The sequence below is a fragment of the Fundulus heteroclitus genome, chromosome 22 (assembly GCF_011125445.2).
Source record: "Fundulus heteroclitus isolate FHET01 chromosome 22, MU-UCD_Fhet_4.1, whole genome shotgun sequence".
In the NCBI taxonomy this organism is placed as follows: domain Eukaryota; kingdom Metazoa; phylum Chordata; class Actinopteri; order Cyprinodontiformes; family Fundulidae; genus Fundulus; species Fundulus heteroclitus.
In genome coordinates this window covers 26,640,031-26,663,290 of record NC_046382.1, presented here as the reverse complement: position 1 = coordinate 26,663,290, position 23,260 = coordinate 26,640,031, and the positions used below count along the sequence as shown (strand labels likewise).

The 23,260-nt window shown below is 43.8% G+C and overlaps 1 protein-coding gene across 3 annotated transcripts; it reads left to right on the top strand.

The window, feature by feature from the left end:
* slka (STE20-like kinase a) lies at positions 1–23,236 on the top strand (the record flags this gene model as incomplete). Of its 3 annotated transcripts, none has more annotated exon segments than XM_036126360.1 (18): positions 1–165; positions 2,644–2,692; positions 3,125–3,274; positions 4,763–4,835; positions 5,057–5,251; positions 5,419–5,500; positions 5,617–5,748; positions 6,856–8,064; positions 8,146–8,276; positions 9,539–9,662; positions 9,987–10,166; positions 15,227–15,298; positions 17,034–17,163; positions 19,148–19,272; positions 19,371–19,565; positions 20,627–20,752; positions 21,430–21,543; positions 21,650–23,236. In XM_036126360.1, coding segments are annotated over 18 exon segments (3,399 nt in total), but the record flags the coding sequence as incomplete, so codon positions are not given.
* Positions 23,237–23,260: the final 24 nt, after the last annotated feature.

Below are 23,260 nucleotides of genomic sequence, written 5' to 3'. Positions count from 1 at the left end.
GCTCAGAACAAGCAGAACGGGACCCTGGCGGCTGCTAAGGTGATTGACACAAAGACGGAGGACGAGTTGGAGGACTACATGGTGGAGATCGAGATCCTGGCCTCCTGCGATCACCATCACATTGTCAAACTGCTGGACGCTTTCTACTTTGAAGGCAAACTCTGGGTGAGTTGCCTGAACGGAGACGCCGTCCTCCTTCTGGCACGAACTAACCAGGCCTCTTATGTCTGCAGATTTAACTTCACCAAATTCCGATTTTTAGTTTTACTCGACATAAAAGTTGCGAAATGTTCACATTCGAGGTAAAACAGTGACATTTTCTGACGTTACTTTGACGTCTACGTCCTGATCCGGCTGTTTGTCCGCGTGTCCGGTTTGAGTTTGTGGCTCGTAGCTCTCGCTCTGTGAGCACTAAGAGGTCCCAGAGCAATTACCTCCTGGCAGGTGGTGTCATGTGACTGCCCCTTGTGGACCGGCCACGGCTATAGGCAAATAATGGAATGGTTTGGGTGGCTGAAGAAAGTGCCTGTGAATAATTCAGAGATGCATGCAGGTCATGTCTCTGGAGGCCATCTCTTAAGCAGCCTGATTAATGGCTAACTGCCTCTGCTTTTATCTGGGCCGTTAAGTTAATGTGGGATTTAAGTTGGCAGGTTTTATCGCATGAAGTAACTAAATGCTCGCTAGGTTGGCCTGACATGATGGGCTGCTATTAGCACCGGCGCAGAACAGGTCTAACCACTTTTTGCCGTTGCTGGAGCAATAGAGTAGGGTGCGCAATTCTTGTTTAGATTTTTTTTTATTTTTTTTATTTAACCATCTGGTGCAAAATGCTCCCATGCAGCTAACATGAGCTTAAAGAAGTTGAAGCTGGAGCCAGGTTAATTAAATTAGCCTCTATGACTGAAACTGGAAAGCTGCCTGTTATCTTCTTTTTATACACTTAAATGGTGCAATAAGAACCTGCAGTTGTACTTCTTCTTCTTATTATTATTATTATTATTATTATTATCATTATTATTTCTCAGCAGATTTACTTTTTATACAAACTAGCAGCTATTTGAAATAAACAGATAAACAAGAGGAATCTAAATGGCTCAGGACGACTGATACTACGAACAGTTTAACTAAACATTGTATTTTTTTGTGTTTAAAAAGTGATTTGTTTCATTCTTAAAAAGTCTGTTATAAAATTACAAAAAAAAAAAAAACATTACTCATTTCAGCATTTTCATTTCTTCTCACACGATTTGAACATATCGTTGATCGTTATTGTGGGGGCGCTCTGTGCTGTGACGGCTCCTGTCAATATGATTCGTCCTGGTGAAGCTCCACTGAAGACGGCGGGACATTTTCTCCCAAAATCAGTCGCAGGATTTTCTTTTGGCCGTGCGCGCCATCCTTCCTCCTCCAGATATACGGCTGATCCACGATGTCCAGAAAGTTCCCGTTTTGTCTGCTGTCCCCTGTGAAGCACCAAATCCCCAAACCTCTTTATTTATGTGTGAGCAGCCTAGAGGGGACTTTTCCTGTGCTTTTGGGTCAGTGTTGGTGTTCAGGCAAGGAGCCGTTCAGCGTTTAGCGTCGGCCTCCCAGTGGAAACTGAAGCTTTCGTTAGCCGCTGGCATCAAGTCTCTTCCAGTCAGTCAAAGGTCTGTGACCACCAGGCTTCTCAGGAATCCGGTGGCCGGCGTTGACAGCTTCCTCTTTCTGGCGCGTCCACGGACCGCAGCCACCGTTACTTTAATTTCAAACTAGCACGCTGTGCTTCCAGCTGCAACCCTCCAAACACTCAGAGCCTTTTCTGTCTTTTTGTGTCCTTATGTCCTGGTTAATGCTGCAACAGAAAGTGAAAAGGGACTTTGAACAGAGTCCAGGTATTGCTGCGCTCCATCCTAACCGTAGCTGATACAACCTGTTCAGTCGCTCCGGAGAACAAACCTGCTTTGTTAACAGTGATTTCTTATGAACAGACCTATTCAGGGGGCTGAATAATAACGAGACTGCCGTGCTCATTGAAAGTAGGATCTAATTTTAGATCCATAAAGTTGTAATAGTTTAAACGTTTTACACAGTTTTTGTGGAATTTATGGCTAAAAGCAGAACATTTTTGCCAGTAATCCATGATCTGCTGTGGAAGCTTGGCTAATTTTGGGTGCATTTCTGCACTGTTAGTAAATATCTGCTATAGTCTTGGATCTTTGCTAAAACCCTGGACTCTTTTTCATCTGTCGGGTCTAAGAAAGTATTTGCTGATGGTCGATCCTGGAGGTCCTTCTCATCCATAATCCATTAACACAACAACTTCTCCCTTTTTTCTTTTTAAACATCGTGTCACCCGACGGTAGACAAAGAGCCTCAACAAAAAAATTTGGTCTGAACAGGTAGATTTAAGTTTCTTAACGTCATATTAGATGTTTGTAACAGTTGTAACTATTTTCATCTCCAATAAGAGACTGAATGTGTTGAAGAACCAACGTTTAAAACAGCACATGGTACCTGGGTGAGAAACTAGAAACTGCGTCTGGAGCTGACGGTGATCTGATTGATTAGTACCTCAGACTGTCGTCACAAGCTGATCAATAAAGCTCCTTGGAGTTGAACGCCTTGTGTTATGTTACAGCGTTTTTTTTTTTTTTTCAGATTCTGATTGAGTTCTGTGCCGGTGGTGCCGTCGATGCCATCATGCTGGGTAAGTCCCTCGTCTACTGAGCAAAATAGGAACACAACTTTGCTTAGTGTTGTTTTTTTTTTTTTTAGCCATCCTGAAGTGAGAACTGCCAAATCTTTATTGCACAGTGGGACATTTTTCTTCCTCTGTATGTAATTACTGTAGCTCAGATTTCATAGCTGTTCCAGCTCTATGCCACATATCTTTCTGTCATGTTTTGAGACGACCTGCTTGTTTTTACAACCAACTTTGAGGACCTAGCTGAAAATCACCCTACTCAGCTGTTAGGTGGGTGTTCATATATACTGTGTAGCGTGACCAGGATGCATCCAGTGGTAGGGTCAGGGTGACATAAGGTCGGCCATCGGAGACCATCGAGGAATGACGTTTGATGTGAGTCTGTGCAGATGGCCCAGAGTCGTCTTACTGAGCGTGCGTGTTGTCGCTCGTCAGAACTGGAGAGACCCCTGACTGAGCCCCAGATCCGAGTGGTGTGCAAGCAGACGCTGGAGGCCCTGACGTACCTCCACGAGAAGAAAATCATCCACAGAGACTTGAAAGCTGGCAACATTCTCCTCTCCCTGGACGGAGAAGTAAAACTCGGTAAGAAGCACGAGTGCAATGCTGAGCTAACGCAGAGAGTCGACTCAACTTGAACCATTTCACATATTCCTATGTCACACATACAAACTTCAATGCGTCAGGCTGACAGAAGGAAGTGCAGTTGTGAAGTAGAAGCACAGGAGTACTTGTTGTTGTTAAAGTTCTATAATTAAAGATACGAAAAGTCTATTCACCCCCCCTTTGATGGGCCTAAATAAAGTAAAGCGAAAGCAATTGCTTGTAAAATTCACCTAATGAGTAAGCGGTTATATTTAATGTCAGTATAATTACAGACGTGCTGCGACGGCCTCGGAGGCTCGTTAGAGGGCAGTAGTGAGCAAACGGCATCATTAAGCTCATAAAGCAATATTCTAAGCTATTGCCATCCTGAGGAGCATTATTTAATTTATCATCAGAAAGCAAAAGGAGAAAAACAACCAGGAGCTCTGGAGGAGCTGCAGTGAGCCCCGACTCTCCATAAAAAGTCAAAGATAATTATGCTGTAGGGATGTTTTTGTTTTCTTTAGCAGGGACACGGAAGACAGTCGGGGGGTAAAGGGAAGATGTCTGGGGCCGAACTGATGAAGACCTGTTAGAGGCTGCGAAAGGCTTGAGACTGGAGCAGTGACTGTAAACATTCAGCCATGTCTACAAATAAATGGTTTAGATCATCACGTGTTAAGATGGCCCGGTCAAAAGTCTAGACCTAAATCCCAACGACAGTCTGAAAAACCCTCAAAATGACCGTGAACAGGTTTTCTTCGCTCTGGCAGACTGAACCTTGAGCTGCTTTGAAGGAGAATGAGCTAAGAAGTGTCCGTCTTTAATGTGTGCATTAATCTAAACACGCAGCACACTTTTTAAACTTCTATTTTTAAATCTCTTGAACACTATTAATCCCCTTTTCCTTCAGCTTCACAAACAGGCACTAGGTTTTGTTGCTGTATCAGAAAATCTCCCAATAAAATCCTTTTTGAAGTGGACGGTTGCGATGCGACAAAGTGTACAAAACCTCAGCACAAACGGGACTTCTTCACGCTATGCTAACACAAAAACAAACACGCACTTCTCACGTATTGTTTATACGTCCCTGATCTGCCGCAGTTGACGAGGCATGAAGTCGGTTACATCATGTTCCACGAGGAAAGTCTTCATGGAGCGCGCAGAGCCGCTTCCTGCTTGATGATTCATGTTCTGTAGGCAGAGGGTCACGATGCCAGCCTGGCAAACAATAATTATCAAGCTGGTAAACGGGGACCTGATGATAGAGCGCTCTTCCTCTAAGCAGCAGCGTGAGGAAAAAAGATTAGCTGCCAAGGTTATGCAGCTGATGGTTCACGACGGCGGGGAGCTGCTGTGTTTTACATGGCGGCTCCGCACAAAGGAGGCTGCTGTTGTTAAAATGTGCGCCGATTTCGCCGTACGCTTCAGGTCGATGGAGTAAAAGTAAAACAAAATAAAACAGCTGCTGTTCATTTCTACTTTCAGCTGACTTTGGCGTGTCGGCTAAAAATACCAACACGTTACAGAGAAGAGATTCTTTCATCGGCACTCCATATTGGTGAGTCAGTCGGCCTAAATATAGGACGGCACTTCTCCCTTTCTCACTATTGTCTCACCTCCTGCTGTGGCATCACACGTGAAGTAACAGGAAAAAAGAAAAAAAAAGGCTTTATTTGTTGTTTAGGCTTCTTGTCTTTGTAATTCCGTATTAAAATGAAAAGGGGGCCTGAAATGGTTTTGTCGCCGCGCTAAAACCTACTAATCGGCTGAGTTCTGCAGGATGGCCCCGGAGGTTGTGATGTGCGAGACCTCCAAAGACCGGCCGTACGACTACAAGGCCGACATCTGGTCCCTCGGGGTGACCCTCATAGAGCTGGCGCAGATCGAGCCACCCAACCACGAAATGAATCCCATGAGGGTGTTGCTGAAAATCGCCAAGTCGGAGCCGCCCACCCTGATGCAACCCTCCCGTTGGTGAGACGCTTTCATTTTGACCGAGATGAAGGATATCCTGTTTCTTTTTTTTCCTTTTTTTCATGCAAAATGTGTTACGTAAAGCTGGAAGGGACAGAGTATGTCATCTTGGTTTTTTTTTTTTTTTAATAGCGAGGTATCTAATCCTTTCACGTGTTTCTTAACAGGTCGTCGGAGTTTAATGACTTCCTGCGGAGAGCATTGGACAAAAACGTGGACAATAGGTGGAGTTCAACACAGCTTCTGCAGGTTAGCTTAACGTTTCACGCTGCTTTCCACGCAGGCACCTTGTCAGCTGATCTGATGTTTGCACCGTGCAGAAAATGGTTTCTCTTTTGTGTCGTCTTTCTCTTTTGGGCGTGCAGCATCCTTTCGTGACCAGCGTGACTGACAGCAGGCCGCTCAGAGAGCTTATAGCCGAAGCCAAAGCTGAAGTCACGGAAGAGATTGAAGACAGCAAAGAAGACGAGGAGGAGGAGGAACCAGATGCTGCTGCTGTGGGTCATTTTATTATTTTATGTTATTTTTTTTAGCGGAAGGAGCATTGTAGTGTTCACACTTTGCAAGGAAAATGAGCGGATGCTCGCTGCAGGACCACAGGCTGCTTCAGCTCCGCCCATGGTTCACTTGGTTCACTTCTGGTGCGAATACGAGACGGCCTCGATCTGGACCAGCAACCGAAAACATGCGTCTCTTTGGACTTAACAGGAATCTTTATTGTCACCACGTGCTGCCATGGTGACTGTTTTTTGAGACAGGCCACTGTAACGGTGAACGTAGTGCTGAAATTATACCTGCCGCCGCATGCTGCTGCTGTTGGCGGGCTGTGGGACTCCTTCAGCTCGCAGGACACGTTCTCTGACGATGTTTCAAATGTAAAAATGAAACGTCTGGAAACCGGCGTTGAATGAACTGCTCCTGCCACTCTGTGATGCATCAGCTGTAATAACGGCACTAATATCTAAAACAAAGGTGCTGCACACAGGATTTCTCTAATCGTTTTTTTCCTCCATTTTCTGGTTTGTGCTACGTATTGCTCCAGTCATTTCTGTCCAACTGGAGCAACGGTCATCTAACGTGTGGCTTTGTTAGGAGTTATAGTTCTCTTGCAAAAAGTACAATGCGAACGCAAACCTCACCAAAAAAAAAAAATTAAAATAAAGTCCGCTATTGGTCCGGATCAAAAGACTTTCCTGGTGTAAACACACCTTTATTTGTCCAAAAAAACAAAGAACAGCTCTTTCCTACACTTAAAAAATTGGAATCCAGATTTGACACACTATTTTATTTATTTATTTTTGGATTATTATGAACTTTTTTTATACTGTTGTGTTTGAATCTGACCTGATTAAAGGATATAAATCTTAAATGAAAGAAATTAAAGATGTATCTATTAGTCTCAGAATAGATTTGTGGAAAATTATTAAAATTTGTTTTAAGAACCACTTTTTCACACCAGAAAATCATGGAAAATCATAATTTTATTTTTTTTTAAAAACATTTTTTAATGTAGACATAAAATGTACTGCTGTGATGTTTTGTTTTGTTTGTTTTTTTCCAACCATTTTAAAGAGGTTTGCTGTTTGTTTTTTTCTATCCATCAGGCAATCCCTGGGCACAAAAGAGCTCCATCAGATGTCAGCATGGCCAGCTCAGAGGAGGACAAAGTCCCACCTACTCCCTCCACCCTGGAATCTGTTACGGAAAAGACGGAGGCTGAGCCCGCTGACGACCGCACCAGCGATAAGCTCTCTGATGAAGGACTCGGAACGAGTGAAGTAGACAAGATGGAGGAGGAGAAGCTCAACGACGTTTCTGCCAGTAATGAGGATCTGGCCCCTGGACTGATGGAGGCAAGCAAGGACTTGACTTCACAAGATTCTGCCCAGGCTAAAGTAGATGGAAATCAAACCGAGGAGATTTCTGGTGAGACCTCAGTGTCAAGGCCAGAGGAACCTGTAGATTCCCCAACGTCTGCCTCAGAGGTGGAGGCAACGGAGATACCGAAGGAGACGGAGAAAATGGGAATAGAGGAGGAAACCACCCCAGAAATAAAAGACGAAAAGAAGATGGATCAAGATAAACAAAAAGCAGATGAAGACGGTGCTGCAGATTCAGTCGAATCTCAAGAAACCACTGAAGGTACAGCAGCACAAAGAGAAACTAAATCAGAAGTAGCAGAGGGCGAAGAAGAAGAAAGCAAAGACTTAAATGAGGAGATCACTGAACAGAAAGTGACCGAGGATGGAATCAAAAACAACAACAACGAGACTGTTGAAAAGGTCGACGCAGATAATTTCCCATCAGATTTAGTAGACACAAACATAAATGGAGACATAGACGGCAAGTCTAGTGTGGAGGAGTCTTCTGCTAAAGCTGCAGTAGGAGACAAACCCACAGAAAATCAGTCAGAGGAGGCAGAGCAGCCAAAACAAGAAAATCAGAGCAGAGCAGAGGATGAATTACAAGAGCAAGCACAGAGGGAGCCTGATCAAGTCAGCCATGACGTCAAAGTCACGTCAGGAGTTTCTGACCGAAGGATTAGCTGTCAGGATGGCTCTAGGAAGGAAGATGGAGAAAAAGTAGCTCATGGAGACAAGATCAGCTCCCAGGATGGCATCTCTGTCCAGGAGAGTGAGACCGATTCAGAAAGCACGATGGAGCATGGAAGCCCCGCTGTGATGAAGGCCGACCTGGAGAAGGACTCCGACTCTGGGAGCAGCTCTGCTGCCGACAGCAGCAGCCTCGACCTCAATCTGTCCATCTCCAGCTTCCTGTCCAGAAGCAAAGATGGAGGCTCTATATCTATGCAGGTAATCCTCGCTCCTCCTCAGGCTCTGTCGCTAAGCGGTTAGCGCTGCTGCTGTTAAAACCGTCACCGTTGTTTTTGGCAGGAGTCGCAGCGTTACAAGAAGACTCTGAAGAAGACCCGGAAGTTCCTGGTGGACGGCGTGGAGGTCAGCGTGACGACGTCGAAGATAGTGACGGATAACGACACCAAAAGTGAGGAGATGCGGTTCCTGAGGTATGTCTCTCTGTTCAGTCTAAATTAGGGACACGACCCGTTTCACGGCCCTGCCTGCCTTAAATAGCTGTCATTCATTTCACAACTCCCACAACGCTTTCCACGCGTCAGCTGCCGATCTGCCGCGATTCATGCCGGGCGGGAAATTAAACCTGGGTCTCAGCAGTTTTGCAGTTTAAATAAATGAGGTCTTCAGCCCCCTTTACTCTGATACCCCAAAATAAAACCCATTTCAACCGATCCTCAGAGGCCGCCTAACTGGTAAATAGCCCGTCTGTGTGTGATTTAATCTCCGTGTGAATCCAGCTGCTGTGTGAAGGCCTCAGAGGCTTGTTAGAGATCATGCGTGAACTGACAGCATCAAGAAAACCCAGGAACACAGCAGGTCAGGTCAGAGATGAGGGTGGCGTTTTACGCAGGGTTAAGTTGGAGAACAAGATTTCACAGTTTAAAGATGTCACTGTTCAACCGTCTGATTGTTGACAGAGTACGCACAATTGTGGAGGAGCTGCAGAGATCCACAGCTCAGGTGGGAGTGTCGATAACCAGACTATGGTAGTGAACTCCATAAATCTGATCTTTAGACGGAGGCGACTCCAGGAAAGTCACATTCGTAGTTTAGGAGAGACAGCATAGATAAAGAAGTGATGCTCCTCCCTCGTTGTATAAAGGGGAGAGCAACACTGTGTATCATCCTAAACACGTGATCAGATGAGCTGGTGATAGGAGGATGGATGGAGCTGAACGAGGCAATCATGGTGGGAAAGCTGTTAGAGGCTGGAGGTTCAGCTTCCAGCCGGACAGCAAGCATGAAAACGCAGCCAGTGCCGCGATGGAGTGATTTAACCTTTAGATCATTTTCATGTGTTAGAGCAGGCCAGACCTGAATCCAACTGAGAATCTGAAGATTGGTGTTTACAGATGTCCTCCATCCAGCCTGAGCTCGAAGTCATTTGGCAACATTTTCAAGTCTATCCCTCGCGCCCGGGATTTATTTAACTGTTTTGGAAATCCTCCTTCCTCTTTACTTTTGTTCACTTGTTCGCGTTGATCTGTCATAAAAGCTTAAATCCATTGCAGTTTGTTTTGACATGAAATAAAACACTGTATGCAAAAAAATGAAGAGGAAGGATTACTATTTCAAACCCCCTACTTGTTCTGTCTAAAATAACCATGAATATTAGAGCACTGGTTTAAAAACGTCGACTCCAGAAAAGTCAGAGCCGTTAAAATCATCTGCTGTGCTAATGTGACGTGTTCAGGCGACAGGAACTGCGAGAGCTTCGCCTCCTTCAGAAAGAGGAGCAAAGGGCCCAGCAGCAGCTGAGCAACAAGCTGCAGCAGCAGCGAGAGCAGATCTACCGGCGCTTCGAACAGGAAACTACTGTGAGTCACTTTGCTTGCACCGCATGTGGTGTGATGTGTCTATTTTCCTTTCTTCACTTTCTTTCCTTCTCTTTTTTTTTTTTTTTGGGCCATCTTCTCAAAAAATAGCGACTATATTTAATCAAAGGCTTGATGCGAATTTTGTGGCCCCAGTGGTGATCTGTAGCATCTAGAAGGAGAAAACTGAAGATATCATTATTAGAAAAATGTTCTTGTTTTTCATAACTTCTCTTTTTAAAACGATTAAAGCGGGGAGATGAGGGGTAAATGTGCAAACCCAAGTCTTAAAAATCCCTACTTTCTCTAAATGATCTGCCGCGGCAGGCGAAGAAACGGCAGTACGACCAAGAAGTGGAGAACCTGGAGAAGAAGCAGAAGCAGACGATCGAGCGACTGGAGCAGGATCACACCAGCCGGCTGCGGGATGAAGCCAAACGCATCAAAGCGGATCAGGACAAAGAGCTGTCCAAGTTCCAGAACATGCTGAAGAACAGGAAGAAGGAGGTACGGAGCTGCATGGCCGTTTGTGTAGGGGGGGTGGCGTCGGCTAACTCCTAGCTTCTGCATGTGGTGCGGCGCTGCTTTGTAGTTGTTGCTGAACGACTGGACTGTGACTGGGCTTGTCGTGCCGATCCTGTGGGAGTGCCGTGGCCAGCTGCTCGGCCTTTTGGCGTGCGCGCAGACGATGGCAACACAGCAGCTCTACCCTTTCCCCTAAACGCTCCTTAATCCGATCTGTCGTGCCAATCTTTATCTGCCCAAATCTTCTGCTGCTCTACTCTCTGGTTGCCTCCTGAGACGTGGTTATTTTGGGGTGTTTTGTCTTTGAAAGCCTTTTTAATGAAGTCTTGCTGTCATGCGCTGTGTTTTCTGCCCTTCCTTACCTCCTCAGCAGGCTGGATGCTTTTAGGTGTGCTCCGTTTGTTGCTGAAGATTTGCAGCTTTGTTTTCATCCTGTAACGTTGGGTGGCTGATGTTGCGCTTTGTGATTACTCGCTGGTTATTGCGCCGCTTCCCTTTTTTTTTTCATTTAATTTCAACATACAAATGTGAGCAACTGCATATTGAATATGTCCGTACTTTTGTTTTTCAAATGTATTTGTTGTTTAGACATGTAATCTGTTTATTGAACTAACCATGTTTGTTCTGTGAGTGTGTGAGTTTGCATTGGTTATGGGATGGTTAATGTTATATCTTTTAAAGGTGTTGGGCATCTTTGGGGTAAAGTAATCTTAGCCTTTCATCAGAGTTACTGATATGGAATAATATCAAATATATCTGATAGTAATAGATTCTTACTCACAACATAAATGTTTATAAATATTTGTCTAAGCTTCGGTGGCTTTTAGACAGCTTGGCGATATGATAGAAGGGATTAGTTGAATACAGCAGATTAAAAGTGTACACACACCTGTAGATTTAATGTTTTTTAAAAACAGTGGGAAAAGTTTTTTCCCCTACTATTTTCCGGGAGGAAAAGGCATATTTTGTAGTTTGGGTTTAATCAATAAATCATTCAAACTTTATTTATAGAGCGCTTTTCATCGATCACAATCAAGTGTAGCACAAACACAACTTCTGGGGTTGGACACAACTAAATGATGTAAATGATCAACTCAACAGATGGCTAAAACAATATAAAATCTGATGTAGAAAAATCAAATCACTTTTAACATCTTTGAGCCAAACCTGATGGATATTTAGTTCATAATTTCATCGAACTAGACCCTAAAAAGCTAGTCTCATGTGTAGAATGGTAACCCCGTAGCATGATGTTGCCACCGCTAGGCCTGTCACCATAACAGATTTTGCTGGACGATAAATCTCTTTAAAAATGATTGCTATAAATTATATTATTGTGAGATGGATACCTTTTTCAACTGATATGACATTCGGTTTATATCCAAAAAACTCCCACATCGCAGCGGTCGTGTTCGGCTTTGACACCAATTCCATTTTCTTTTCAAACTAGCTAAACTTTGAGCATGTGCCTACCTGACACAAACTGTGTTTCCCCCCACCGTATTATAAGCTTTACTGCCAACACTAACACACACCTCCACCAGGCTGAGCGTCGTTTGTTTGTTTTAAAAGCCTCGATGTTTGAGAGAAACATAAAACGGTCAGTAATGTTCCCGCCTGGAAGAAAACGTCCCTGTCAGCTAAGCTAACACGCTAGCTGGTATTAGCTTGACGCACACTACGGTACCCGGTTACGGGCTGCTGCATCCCTCCTTTAAACGCTCACCACTCTTCCAGTTCCCCGTTCCCTGTTCACCTCCCATAACCCACCAGACAACTACTGCCAGGATAACTCCTTTTTTCTGTGGGAAACCCCTCCTACACCGAGGAAACGAGAACGGAGGGGTGAACACCGTACTGAAACCTTTTTGTTATCCCGTCTCAGAGAGAGGAGGAGTGGAAAAAAGCAAACAAAAAAAAAACAAACTTATTGAAAAAAGCAAACACAAATTATCAAGCTTATTTTAATTAATCATGGGATTGAAATTTATTGCGCGATTAATTGATTTATTGGTTATGGCGACAGGCCTAGCCACCGCTGTTTCGCTGATGGTACGCTGGTGATCAGCGAGTGCTCGGTGTCGGTTTAATGCCAAACTACTTTGTTGAAGTTATAACCCAAAAGTTTGGCTTGATCAGACCGTAACACAATCCCTCTTCTAGGGTTTGGGAGATTAGAGTCAGGACCGCTTCCATGCAGGAAATTTATGTAGCCTTCTCCTGACAGAGACCTTCGTACAGTGAATATATTAAATGAATGAAGACTGAATGCTGAGACTGAATCAAAAAGTGCATCAGCAAAGTATCAGTTTTAGGGGCAGTGTTGCCCGCAGGAATTTGCTTATGCGAGGCGGACCGACTCGCCGAGCGGGGGGGGGGGGGGGGGGGTGTTGGACGACACGTTTTCCGCGGACAGACTCGCAGAGCGGGGGGGTGGACGACACGTTTTCCGCGGACCGACTCGCGGAGCGGGGGTATCCATCTGTTTTTTCCATGCCATTCACGCACGCGCGAAAGCGCGTGTTAACGTCACTTTTTTTTTTTTTTTTTTTTTTTTTTTTTTTTTTTTTTTTTTTTTTTTTGGAATGTTGGCGTGGCGGTAGCGTGAGTTTGGCGTGGCGGCCAAGATAGCGCTGCGGGAAACCCTGAGGGGGTGCAGCTTGATACAACCAGGTTACGGCAGCTTATTTATTTACTTATTTATTATCTTTTACCTGAAACAGATCATTTTGTAGTGTACTTGTACAACACATAAACAATGTGCTACAATATCCGTTAAAAATGGAAGAGGTTTCATCATTTTAATAGGTGTGTGTACACTATTCAGATTGACTTTTTTACATAAAATGAGCCTGCTGAGTTTTTGGATATCTCAAACAAACAACTTTAAAGCTTTGAAGCTCTGCATTTTTTCCATGTCAGTAACTCTTTGTCTTTTAATCTCATCAGTGAGGATAATTACTCTTGGCTGTGGTGGAGTTGATCAAATGAAAAGACAATGAAGCTTTTTCTGGGACTAACATCTTCTGGCATGCATCAGGCAAACCCTTGTCGTGACATGAATGTTGCGCAGGTCAGTCTTAAATCTGAAGAAACGGTTTTAGGAAAATGTAAAACGGTGAGGCGAGGTGGGGGGGAAATGAGCATGTTGGCGTTGAATCTTTCGGTGGCTGGATGCTGTAATTCTTCTCTCAAAGAGGGCCGTGCATGTCTTCCCCTCCGTTGTTGGCCAGCTCTGTCAGATTTCTGAGACCAACACAGCATCAACTAGTTTCTACACTCGCACGCTGTAGGCCATTCAGGAAGTCGGACAGTCGCCCAAACACATGAGAAAAGAGCTCATGAAACGGGTTAAAGAGGACCTGTTGCTCCTCCAGACCGCAGAGGTAAACCATCGCTGTCTGAGACACGACTTTCTCTGTCTGTTTTCTCTTTCTGCCTTGATGTTCTCAAGTATCTGTATCATGTGTAATTTCTGTTTTCCTACCTTTTTTTTAAAAGAAAAAGTTTTATCCCCATCCTTAGCAAAGTGTTGGCCACATTTATTGGCACCCCTGGTGCAGATGTGTAAAAAAAGTGGTGTAATCCCACGCTGTAACATTCAGAAAGTCCAACCTTTAATCTAACAGGATGCAAAAAGGTCGCATCTGTTTTTTGGCAAGTCCCCAAAACGACCATTAGGTGCGATCGACATGCTGAGTAGTGGTTGGGGACAGATGAGAGAACAGCCAAAATGTAGGGAGTTTACTAAAGAAAAGCAAACCTGTACGATGAACTCTACCGGCTCGTCCAGCAGGAGAACCATCCAGGACAGAGAGACAGATGAATTGCTGTCCTTTTTAGCTGAAGAGTTGACAGCATGAGTAGCAACAGTTGTTGTTAAGCTTAATTAAAACAAATATTGCCTTTTCCCCCTATCTATAAATATCCTCAACTAAAGCGAGCCTTTTGAGGTTTTTCACATCTTTTATCAGGGGTGCAAACAAATGTGGCCCACACGCCTATTCCCTTTTTCTGTGAGGCAGAATTAATCCATGCAGTGTAACTCACCAGGAGGTGGATAAGGATGCAAATTGTGACCATATTGGATTCAGCTTCTTGTTATCTAATTATATTCTGTATTTAGTTCTCCAGATTGACTTTAAAAGTTGCGCACTTCTTCATTTGCTATTCAAATAGTGTAATAGAGCTGCAGTCTTTCATTAAGCTCTATGTTGAATTGTGTTTTCATAACACCACAGGTTGCGTAGCAATGCGCTGTACGTTAATCGAGTTAATAAAGTTATAGAAGTGATGCGGATTTCCTGCTGTTATAGTTGTAAATCAATGGGAAAATTATTGATCTTTCTATGTAAGTGTAGTTGACTGATTGAAAATGTAGGCAAAAGAGACAATCTGTCATTTGCAGCTTTCTTTAAATGTGTTTGAAGTTTCTGTTAGTTTTGTACTATGGTAACTTGGGATTTTAGATTGCCATTTAAAGTTGGGATAATAATCATAGTATTACTGTGTTTTTTTTCACTAAAGTCCCGTATAAAACTGTCGAGAATAAACCAGATAAACTTACTGCGGTATTGTTGCACTTTTGGCAAGCTGCTGCCATTTTATATGAGGGTACACTGATGAGAGGAAGAACGTAGGGCTCACTTGAGGGACGGCCTCAGTCCGCTAACCTCACTAGAGGACTTGAAGTGATGTTTTTAGGAGGACACATCTGTGCTAAAAAGCCTTCCAAAGCAGACTTTTTCTCCAATCCTATGAAAACCTTTGGTCATGATGCTCCATTAGCCCGTAGCGTTAGAACCAAGCTGCTCCTTTGCATGCCGGATTCAAATAAAACGCTATAAATATTAGCCGCCTTAACGCATGCCATTATGAGAAGTGCTTTAATAGCTAATTAATTGGCTTCCTGCTGACATTTAACCCGAGCAGTACCCCACCACACATTAGAAGCGGAAGAAGCGGTGTGTGTGTGTGTGTGTGTGTGTGTGCCCTCTGTCCCTGTGAATCAAGGCGAGTGCGCTGTGTGCTCTCCTCCGCAGGCAGTGGCCCAGGTTATGATACAGTCTTTTCAGTTATCCTCATGCGCGCTCTTCAACGCTCAGATGCAGGATGTAAGTGCCCCCCCACCCCCTCACCCCCACCTCCTCCACCCACCTCCTCGCTTTCTCTCGGTCTCTGGCCCATACTTAGATGTGTGTGAAGTTCAGTGACGGGATCGTTTGTGACGGTTCACTTGGACTTTGACAACTACACATGTAAGCATGGCCAGCGTTGGGCTTGCAGTATTTGGATGTTTTTGTATTTGAGTGTCGTCTCATCGGCGCATTTGTGCAGTGGTCCTTTTCCTCCTCTCCTGCTCAGTATTTTTTCCTTCACCGCTCCACAGATGGTCTACATCTGGTTTGTGTAATGTACATGGTATTTATATTGTGTGCGTAAAAGCGGATTGTGTTTGGCCTGACGAGCTGCTAGTCTAGGCTTTGGTCTCTCATGTCTGACTTTTTTTGTAGGAGCCAATTAAAGAAAATTAATTTACGCGCTGATGGTGGATCTTTAAAGCAGCTTGATTGGGTTGCTGTAAAACAGTAGAAAATTATATAGCAAGTGGTTTTATGGAGAGTTGATCTGAGAGCAAATAGTGTTGTGGTGAAGCTAAGTGGAAGAATCCAAAAGCAGAGATGCACCAATCAGATGGCGGGCGTGGCCTATTTCCAATCACTCACTTATTTTAATGTTTTGTTTGTTTGACGTCTGATCTGTCGATTTAGATTTTTACAGCTTAGAATTTCTCCTTCCCCCCTCAATTATCTGAGTGATTGTAGATTCTCTGTTGTGTAATAAAACTTGATTTCTTTAAAAAAGAACGTCATGGAGCCGTTAATCTGGATCTGTGAACATCTGGGACTCCTCCAGGTTATAACCCTGAGAATTTGAGTCTTTAGAAGACAAATCATTTCTCACTTGCATTTCCAGTTCTTTGTGTTCGCACACGAGAAAATGTCACACCGTGTCGCATGATGCTGGTGTCCAGCTGAATCTTTTAGAGGAAAATGTTCTGATTTGCTGTCGCTCTGTTACTGGTTAGAGCGTTTAGCCCACGTAGAGCACGGCGTCCGACTCGTGTCCTGGATGGGCCGCCGTCGCTCTTTAAACCCATCCGCCTGGGTGAGCGGCACATATGCCTCCCCAGTGCTTTAAACAGACTCTGGACGCTTTTGGACTTCTTTGTTTTCATTTTCAAACGCTAAACTGATGCAGAAAATAACAGTCTTCCTCGCTTTGGACCGACTTCCACCGCTACGACCATCTGTGCTTCCTGGTAGCACTTTTAGGTGCGTTCACTGGTCAGAAAACAAAAAAATCTTGTTTATTTTGTTTTCAAACAGCAGAACAAGAGTAAAATTTGTAACCACATATTTGAAGTTCACAATGTTGAAATAAAACACGGGATCGTGTCTTCTGCCGGTCCTGCGAACCCAAACACGTTGTGTTTTCATGCCCGTTGTGGTTCTGAGTTGAGAGCGGGCCGTACTGCGGCGGTCTGGACCAGCTGGACGTCGCTGTAGGCGTTTCCCCTCCGTTCTGCTTTTTTCACTTCGTTGTGGATCCTCGTCATCCATAATGTCGTCTCCTCTCTTCGGTCCAGTTGATGGTGTGGCGCTGCAGTGCTCTGTGTTGGACCGGTTTGAAGTGGATATCGTATAGTTTAGTTTTTTATGCTGCATTTGCACCGTGACATTTCATTGCTCTTGTTTTTTTTTTTTTTTTCCTGACTCTTTCCTGTCCCTCTGTGCGACCTCGCCGGGCCGCTGCTCACGGCGTCTCCTCTTCTCTGTGGCTCCTCAGGAGCAGGAGTTTCTGCAGAAGCAGCAGCAGGAGCTGGACGGCGCCCTGAAGAAAATCATCCAGCAGCATAAACTGGAAATAGCCACCATTGAGAGAGACTGCCTCAACCACAAGCAGCAGCTGCTGAGAGGTAAGCATGGGAGGAAAGCAGCTAGCTTAGGGTGAAGCTAGCTGCTTTCTCCACTGGACCATCAGAGAAGCTTCACTTTCCTTTGATCAGGCAGAGATGCTGCTTTGCTATTTCTTTCTGTTTTCACTTCATGCTACATTTGATTAGGTTACAGCTTCCATCTGTTCTCTGACTTACATAAAGGGCCGATATGGCTGATGCGTCTCAGTTAAATAAGAGTTTCTGTGAACAGGTTATTTCAGGAGCTTCATTGAAAAGGTGAAACTGGTGTAAGAAATAAAGAACTTCAAGCTTTTGTTTCTGTTGGTGTTGATGATCGTGTCGATCCTGACATTCATTTTCTCTGAGAATTACAATGTTATGTCAGACAGTATTTAAAAAAAGAACGTATACTTTTTTTGTCTTTTTATTGTAATAAATATACACACATTTTAATCTTTAGAGCCTTTGCGGTGCAGAAACCTCAGCCTACTAAGATATATTTCACTGTAGTGCACAGTTTCTGTTCTCAGCGCCTGGTTGGGCCTCTTTTATGCATGAATCGCTGCAGCAGTGCGTCGTTGCTTTGGGGAGATGGGCCTGTGGTTCTGCCGGGCTGTGATGGAAGTCCAGCTTGCTTCAGCTCTTCCCTGTTGGTGGTTCTGGTGTCTCTCAGCGTCCTCTGGCCGATAATCTATAGAGTCTATGTGAGATTCAGGTCATTTAGCACGTATATACTATGGTCAGGATCTGTTGTGTGTACACATTTTCCTACCACGTGTTTTTCTTCTACTCGACTTTCCACTGATATGGTTGGAAACATCCCTCTCCACAGCCAGCAGCTTTAGCAATGACCCTTTTGTGGCTCGCCGTCTTCGTTGGGAAAACTTGCAACTCAGCAGTTTTCCTAGTATTGTGTAACATGGCTGCAGCCTTACACACTGCAAAAACGGAGCTAAAAATAAGTAAAATTTGTGTATTTTTCCTTGATTTGAGCAGGTAAACAAGATGATCTGCCAATAGAATAAGATTTTTGCACTTAAAATAGGAACAATTCATCTCCCTCATCTTATGTCAAGTGCAGTATATCTAATCACCTTATTCAAGGGTTCAAAATACTCATTCCATTGGCAGATAATCTTATTTACCTGCTCAAATCTATGACAAAATCACTAATTTAAGAACATTTTACTCATTTTTAGATCCGTTTTTGCAGTGCAGTTCTGGATGCGATGGTTAGCTGGCCTTATGCAACGTTCCCGTTTCCAGGAGACTGAATTGTTGCTGCTTGTCAGCGGCTTCGACTTGTTTCCCACGGGCGGATCCGCGGGGAGGAGAGCTTGTGGGCCGCCGCTCGCAGCAGAGAGGCTGCTGCTGTCCTCACAGCTCCGGCGCCGTTTAAATAGGAGGCGGATACTTTAGCTTGTTTTGTGACATCTTCTCCAGGGAGGCCTGTCTGTGCTGGCAGCAGAGCGTGTTCACCACACGAGCGGCGCGTGTGCGGGCGGAGCGCCGCCGCCATGCATGCGTAAAGAGTTTAGGAGCAGAGAGGGCTGTAAAAGAAAATAACAAGCTCTTGATTGTTTCCTAAAATGACAATAATAGGTCTGTTTTATATAGGAATAATAACATTAAATGACTTCTGTTGTGATGTACAATATTTAGACTCGTTATAATTATTAATTTGATTGTCTTGAGGGGACGCCCGTCAACAGGGGGAACACCAAGTTTCCCATTTTGAGTAGAGAAATGTAGAAACATGTTAACTGTTGTATAATAATGCAGCTAGTTTAGATGGGTGTGTCTTTTACCAGCAGCCCTACGTGATGCTCTCTCTGCCCTCAGCAAACCTAAACGCAGACAGTGACTCCCGTCTGATGAGCAGACGTGTCGCAGCCTGTCCGCCTCCTGTCTCTGTTTTCGTCACCAACCAGCATGTTGGCTCATCAGACCACATCCCCCCGCCTTGCCTTCCCCTTCTCACCTGCTCCCATGTGTTCCGCAGCACGAGAGGCGGCCATGTGGGAGCTGGAGGAGCGCCACCTGCAGGAGAAGCACCAGCTGCTCAAGCAGCAGCTGAAGGACCAGTACTTCATGCAGAGGCACCAGCTGCTAAAACGGCACGAAAAAGTAACAGAACAGAGCGGATGGCACGGAGAGATGCTTGCTCTGACTCGTGAACGCCGGTTATGTGACGCGTTGTTTGTGTGCGTCTGTGCTCGTGGCAGGAGATGGAGCAGATGCAGCGCTACAACCAGCGCTTGATAGAGGAGCTGAAGAACAAACAGAACCAGGAGAGGGTCCGCCTGCCCAAAATCCAGCGCAGCGACGCCAAAACACGCATGGCCATGTTCAAGAAGAGCCTCCGCATCACCGTCACCACTGCCATGACCCCCGAGCAGGAGAGGGAGCGCATCAAGCAGGTGCTTTACCACTTCTGCCTCAGACGTTATGGAGAAATGCTAGTTTTAAATCCACACCAGCTCACCGTGTTTTAGCAGTTTTGCTTTTATTAACGTTTCTGTGTAATAATCCGGCATGGTCTGGTTTCTAACCTATAAACTAGGGCTGAACGATTTTGGAAAATAATCTAATTGCAATTTTTTTTTTTCTTAATATTGCGATTTAATGCAATTTTTTTTCCCCAGTTTAATTTATTGTGTCTTTTTAAACATATACAAACAACAAATCAATCTGTTTCCTCGCTGTGCAGATTAGTTGCTAAAACACCCCACAGCATCTAAACTCAGAGCAGAAATGATTGCGTTCTGCCTACGATATATTTCAACCAAAATTGCAATTTTGACTTTTGCATTAAACACAAGCAACAAAAATGCCCTTGTTTGTCAACAAGGACTATTTAAAACAACAACTTTTAATGTTTCTATTAATCAGAATATTATTCAAGAGAACAGCTTTTAGTTGATTTGGACATCGATCCTTATTGAACATAAAGTCCAACCAACAAGCAAATCTATGTATTAAACTTATTGACCAGAACTTAATGCTATGTATGATTATATAAACTCTAAAACATGTAATACAATAAGATTATCTCACTGCTGTAACTGTCTTCCCTTCCATGTGGAGGCAAACCCACTTTACACATTTTACCAACATCTAATGGACGTGTCTAATTCCCTAATTGTTACATAGCCAAAAATTGCAGACTCTGCGATTTGGAAATTGCGTTTTTTTTAAATCGCGATTATATTGAAAATGCGATTAATTGTTCAGCCCTACTATAAACGTCCTTTACAGGCGTCATAAGCATCTATTCAGTTTAGGTTTTTATAACGGAACAGTCCGTTTATCCCATTAATCTTTAACAATCTGAACAGCAGTAATAAGTTAAAAAAAGATGGTTTGTTGATCCATGTTGATGATCTCCTCGTCTTTTCGCACACCTAAACGCTTCATATATTTGCTTTTGGGGGGGGGGAACAGCTGATCAATCTACCCGTTTTCTCTGCTGTCCGTCTAGTTTGCTGCACAGGAGGACAAGAGGCAGAAGAACGAGAGACTCCATCAGCACCAGAAACACGAGAACCAGATGAGGGACCTCCAGCTGCAGTGTGACTCCAACATCCGCGAGCTGCAGCAGCTGCAGGTCACACTGAAACACGTTCGCTCTCTGACACAAATAGAAACTTAGCGCAGAACCTCCGCTGACCTGTCGGAGCAATACTTGGCGGAAACACATCGCATATTGTTGAAAATGTTTATTCCTCCTGGAATGGAGTCACTTATGTAAGGGAAATCCATCGGGCTGAGCAGCAGAGGGTGGGTTGTGAGTTGGGCCCATGGGAAAACAGCTTTTTAGTGGAGGAAGTGTGACGCTGCTGGCTGGCATATCTCTGGCTATAAAAACAATAGTTTTCATCAGTGGAGGTAACCACAATGCAACTAGAAACTAGAGTCTGATGCCAGTGGCAGTCCCATCCCATAAATGTTGATATCACACATTTGCTTCTATTCTCACATGTCTGTTCTACATATTGTTGCCAATCAGGGGAAAAACACTTTTTAGTAGATTGTAGGGGGTTTATTGTGAAAATGGATTCCATTGATTATCCTTTACATCTTTGTGATGTCTTGTTGATACATATTTCTAGTAAAATGTATCATAAAGAGCCTTTATCTTGCACAAAACGGTACAAATTAACTTTCAGAAGCCAGAATCTTCCTGAAAAGTTTCATTATTTAGTTTTTTTTGGGGAGATGTAAGGATTCTGTCCGACAGCAGGAGTTCACGTTGGTAACATGGTTCTCTGACCTCCTTTGCAGAATGAGAAATGCCACCTTCTTATCGAACACGAGACCCAGAAGCTGAAGGAGCTGGATGAGGAGCACAGCCAAGAGATAAAAGACTGGAGAGAAAAGCTGAGACCCAGGAAGAAGGTACGTTTATTGTTCATATCCTGGTGCAAGAAAACATCATTTCTCTCTGAGGTTCTCGCAGAAAAATCCGCCTCTTCTGACTCTGCTTTTTGCTGCTCCCCTGCAGGCGTTGGAGGAGGAATTCACTCGGAAGCTGCAGGAGCAGGAAGTTTTCTTCAAGATGAGCGGGGAATCCGAATGCCTTAACCCCACCACCCAAAGCCGGGTGTCCAAGTTCTACCCCATCCCAAACCTGCAGAACTCGGGTTTATAGCCTCGTGTTTATGTTCCTCAAACGAAGCTCCGGTCAAACTTTTCTGTCGCGCCCTCCTCCTGATGGAGATGATTTTGATTTTTTTATGTCCCTGAATAACAATTGAAACGTAATTTCTGCTTGGATTCTAGTCAGTGAGCTCGATGTGCCTACACAACGTCCCCTCACCTGAAATGTTCTCTCGGCCTGCTGGGAAACATTTAGTAATATGCACTTTGTTGAGCATGTGAAGATTTCCAAGGTTTGCGGTTGTTAGCTAAGATCAGCCATGCTTGTCAGACTATTATAAGCACATAATCTCCAGTGCCTCATATGACTTTCAGCCCCCACCCCACCCCGCCCCACAGGCCCTTTTCTTACATGTTTTACTGCCTGCAGTAAGTAAAAAGCCCCTTGAATGTTTTGCACTTGAAACAAAGCGGTCGTCCCTCTCGCATTTCAAAAATGGCCGCTGATCGAACCCATTTGAAGAAAATCTGGCTGCATGGAGAATAGATCTGGGAGGAGAAAGATGAGTGAAGACTGTATTTACTGTGCATAAAACATCTAATGTTGTCATAGGGCATCAAAAAAAGTGTCATAAAGCTGTATCCAAAAAAGAAAAAAAAAGAAACTAGAATGTAATGTGTTTGTGTGATTGCAGAATAATCAAAAACTGTGCTTACCAAGAGCATTTCTGTCACTTTGAGGGACAAATTATTGTATTTATTTAGCACCTACTGTTTTTTTGTTTTTTTTTGTTTTGTTTTTCTCCCCCAAGTGCTGTAAACACCTTTGTCCTGTTCAGCTGAAGAATTTACATGAATCACGTATTTGGAGCAGCATTCGCACAAACAGACGGTTTGTTGTAACGTTTTAATTGTAAAGGAATGTACCTGCACTGGTTCGCCACTCGAGTTCAAGGATTTTCATGCCGGTTTAGAGACGTTGTCCTCTGCCTCACAGATCTAAACCCCAGAAGGACTGTACTGTTTGCTTTTCTGTTTTTTCTTTTTTTTTTTTTTGCAGATAAGCCTTGATATAGTTTAGTTTTCTAATGCTCTTTTTCTGTACCTTGGTGCTGTGATTGCGGTCGCAGTACGCTTTAGTCCTGTTGCTGTATGAATCTCAGCATCTGAAGCCCTCCGCTGTAGTTTACACAAAATTTTTTGTTATTTTGCTGCTCCATGTTCTATTTTCTATACGCTGACTTGAACGTTAACAATTTTTTTTTTTAATGAATGCTGGATTTTTCTGTTCTCAACATCTAATCCATAGATTTCTATTTTTTTTTTTTTTTTACATTTTATTTTGTTGCATCATTTTCAAGCATCATTCTCCCATCATGATTATTTCTATTTCATACATTTTTGATGTCAGAGCTAATGTATTTAATGCATCTTTATAAAATGTCCTGATTTTTTCCCCCCATGTAAATAAAACATTGATCGTTTATTTGAAGACTTGAGTGAAACCTTTTTTTTT